Source organism: Wallemia ichthyophaga (genome assembly GCF_000400465.1).
Source record: "Wallemia ichthyophaga EXF-994 unplaced genomic scaffold scaffold20, whole genome shotgun sequence".
Classification (NCBI taxonomy): domain Eukaryota; kingdom Fungi; phylum Basidiomycota; class Wallemiomycetes; order Wallemiales; family Wallemiaceae; genus Wallemia; species Wallemia ichthyophaga.
In genome coordinates this window covers 1-2,590 of record NW_008806293.1, presented here as the reverse complement: position 1 = coordinate 2,590, position 2,590 = coordinate 1, and the positions used below count along the sequence as shown (strand labels likewise).

The window sequence follows — 2,590 nt, the reverse complement described above, 5'->3', positions numbered from 1 at the left end:
GCAGCAGCAGCAACAGCAGCAGTCATAAGCAACAGAAAAAGCAAAAGGTGGAGAAACCAGCAGAGACCGCCGAGTCGAGAACGGAGAAGCTGCACAAGAAGCTGCACCACATTCTCCACGTGGATTTGAGAAGAGCGGTGAAAGACGCGCGTGTATCTGAGCACAAGCGGCTACAGAAGAAGTTAACTCAGTTGGAAAAGATGTCAAGTAAAGGCGAGAAGGTTGATAGCCAGCAGCAAGAAGAAGCACAGAATCAACTTATCGAGACCAAGGAGTATGATGGTCTACCTGCTGCACAGCACACCTTCTTTTCTAAACTCTCCAAACATAATCAAGGTGCTTTTAAAAGTCGCGAGGAGGTTATACACGCACTTAACAAGCTCAGCTTCAATTGGCCAGCAATTTCTCTCCCTTCAAACGCTCCACAGGGGAAAGTTGCAGCTCGATTCATGTCCATTGAGCAGATCAGCAGCGTCGCTAAGTCTGCTGTTGATTCTGTCGTCTCTATCCTCGGTGACGGTGCAAAGAAGGAGAATGAGGTGAATGTGCAGGCTGAGCAGGTTCCAGCAGACGATAAACAAATAAAAAATGATAAAACTCTTCAACCTCCCACTCAAATCAAGAAAGAAAGACCCGCGACAGATAATTCAGCACTCATCGCTAAACTCACCAATTCTCTCGGCGGTACTGTTAGAGATGATGATGACGAAGAGGAGGAGGATCAAGAAGCCGACTCTGATGCTCCTCTTTCCGGATACACAAGCGGTGAAGCTTCCGACGACGCACTCCAAAACTGGCCTGATCCTGACGCTGATAGTGACGGTGATGATGATAACGATGATATTAATAACGATGATATTAATAACGATGATGATGATGCTGACAATGGCAACGCCTTGCTCAACTCTCTCAATACTGGTGTTGGGTATATCTCAGGTGGCAGTGATGATATCAGCGATGCAGAGGAAAAAGTCGCTCCAAGGAAGAATAGAATGGGTCAGCGGGCTCGCAGAATGATACACGAAAAGAAGTTTGGCAGAGGTGCAAACCATGTCCAGAAAAAGTTTGAAGAGGATAAACAGCTTGAGCGTGCTAAGAGGATGGGCAGGAACAAGCTCGATTCTGGCTGGAAAGGACGCCAGCAGAGGCAGTCTGAGGATCAAAAACCTAACAAGGATCTTAACGGGGGCTATAAGAAGGACTTTAAGAAGGACAATAAGACTGACTCTAACCACTCAAGCAAACACGACAGAGGCTATAAAAACCACAGCAAGCCACATAGCAAGCCATCCGTGCCTATTAAACCAGGCACAGATGCAGCCGCAGATGACCAGGGTCAGTTGCATCCTTCATGGGCAGCCAAGAAAGCACAGGCGGAAGCCATAGCAAATGCGCCAGCGCCCACCAAAATTACATTCGACTAGACACGCTATAGATACATTTAACTTATTATGCCAGCATGGTACGCGGGCTTTGTTGTGATTGGAATGCGCATTCGACTAACGCCATCCTCGTCAGCGGGGGGCAAGCGACCACCGCGAATATTGAACTGAATAGCAGGATGAAGGAGTTTGGGTGTATTGAGAGAGCTATCTTTCTCCATTCTGAACCATTCTGAATTGAGCAAAGTGGTCCATCTTGATATGATCATTGAGAAGCAGCTGATCTGCGACGGTAGTTGAGCAGCTCACCTGCTTACCATCACCTGGATAATCATGACCGACGAAAAGCTTGGTGTCACCAGCCAGACCCATCAGCCTATCGATGGAAGACTTCAGCTGGGACGCTACACCGCCTGGAAAATCCGCTCTAGCGGTGTGAGTGGGGGCCAAGAAGATGGAGTCGCCGGTAAAGACGTGTCCTCCGAACACATAGCCAACATGGTCAGGCGTATGACCCGGAAGATGGATGACGCTGCCTGAGCAATCACCCAGCGAGATGGTCTCTCCATCGTCGAGCAGTCCATCGAAGCTACCTTGCAGTGATTCGAGAGAAAGGTTGTATTTTGGTCCGAAAGTGCGCTGCACGTCCACTATCCGCTTCCCAATGCTAACGGGTGCGTGGAGGTGGTGCCTCAGGTAACGCGCTGCAGTGAGGTGGTCTGCATGTGCATGTGTCTCCAAAATATGGCGTACTTCTAATTTGCTCGTGGATATGTGCGCTAGTAGTCCATCGGCACTCTGCGTACTCACATGCCCACTATTGCTGTCATAATCGAGCACTGGGTCTATCACCGCGGCTTGCAGTGTTCTAGGACAGTGCAGCACGTACGTCCATGTCGAACTGTCCTTATCGTAGAACGTCTGGGTTGTGGGTGTGTTGGCAGCTACATGCGTACGGAATGGCGGGGTTGGAGTGGCTGCAGCAGTACTTTGAAGTCTAATACCGCCTTTTATCCCACCAGCTACTTTCCAATTACGATTACGTATAATTTTCGCTATCATGGTCGAGTCACTAATCACGTCATTCACCGATAAACTTCTTGGTTGGTTACCATCAAAATTTAACCGAGTTTAATGTTATAGAGGAGAATGTCAAGCAATCTGTCAAGCTCTCTGCTAAGCTCTCGCCTCAGCCGCTCACTCAGGAA

At 48.7% G+C, this 2,590-nt stretch overlaps 2 protein-coding genes across 2 annotated transcripts in view; one reads left to right on the top strand and one right to left on the bottom strand.

The window, feature by feature from the left end:
* Nucleotides 1-1,424, top strand: part of J056_002324 (uncharacterized protein) — a gene marked incomplete at both ends in the record, with an annotated part of 1,874 nt that extends 450 nt beyond the window's left edge. The window contains one exon of the mRNA XM_009271589.1: nucleotides 11-1,424. Within this exon, the coding sequence (XP_009269864.1) occupies nucleotides 11-1,424 (1,414 nt within the window). The remainder of the gene's footprint in view (nucleotides 1-10) is intronic.
* Nucleotides 1,425-1,589: 165 nt separating this feature from the next.
* J056_002323 (Beta-lactamase hydrolase-like protein) lies at nucleotides 1,590-2,444 on the bottom strand (the record flags this gene model as incomplete). Its single annotated transcript, XM_009271588.1, has 1 exon — nucleotides 1,590-2,444. One exon carries the CDS (start codon nucleotides 2,442-2,444, stop codon nucleotides 1,590-1,592), a length of 855 nt encoding a protein of 284 aa, XP_009269863.1.
* Nucleotides 2,445-2,590: the final 146 nt, after the last annotated feature.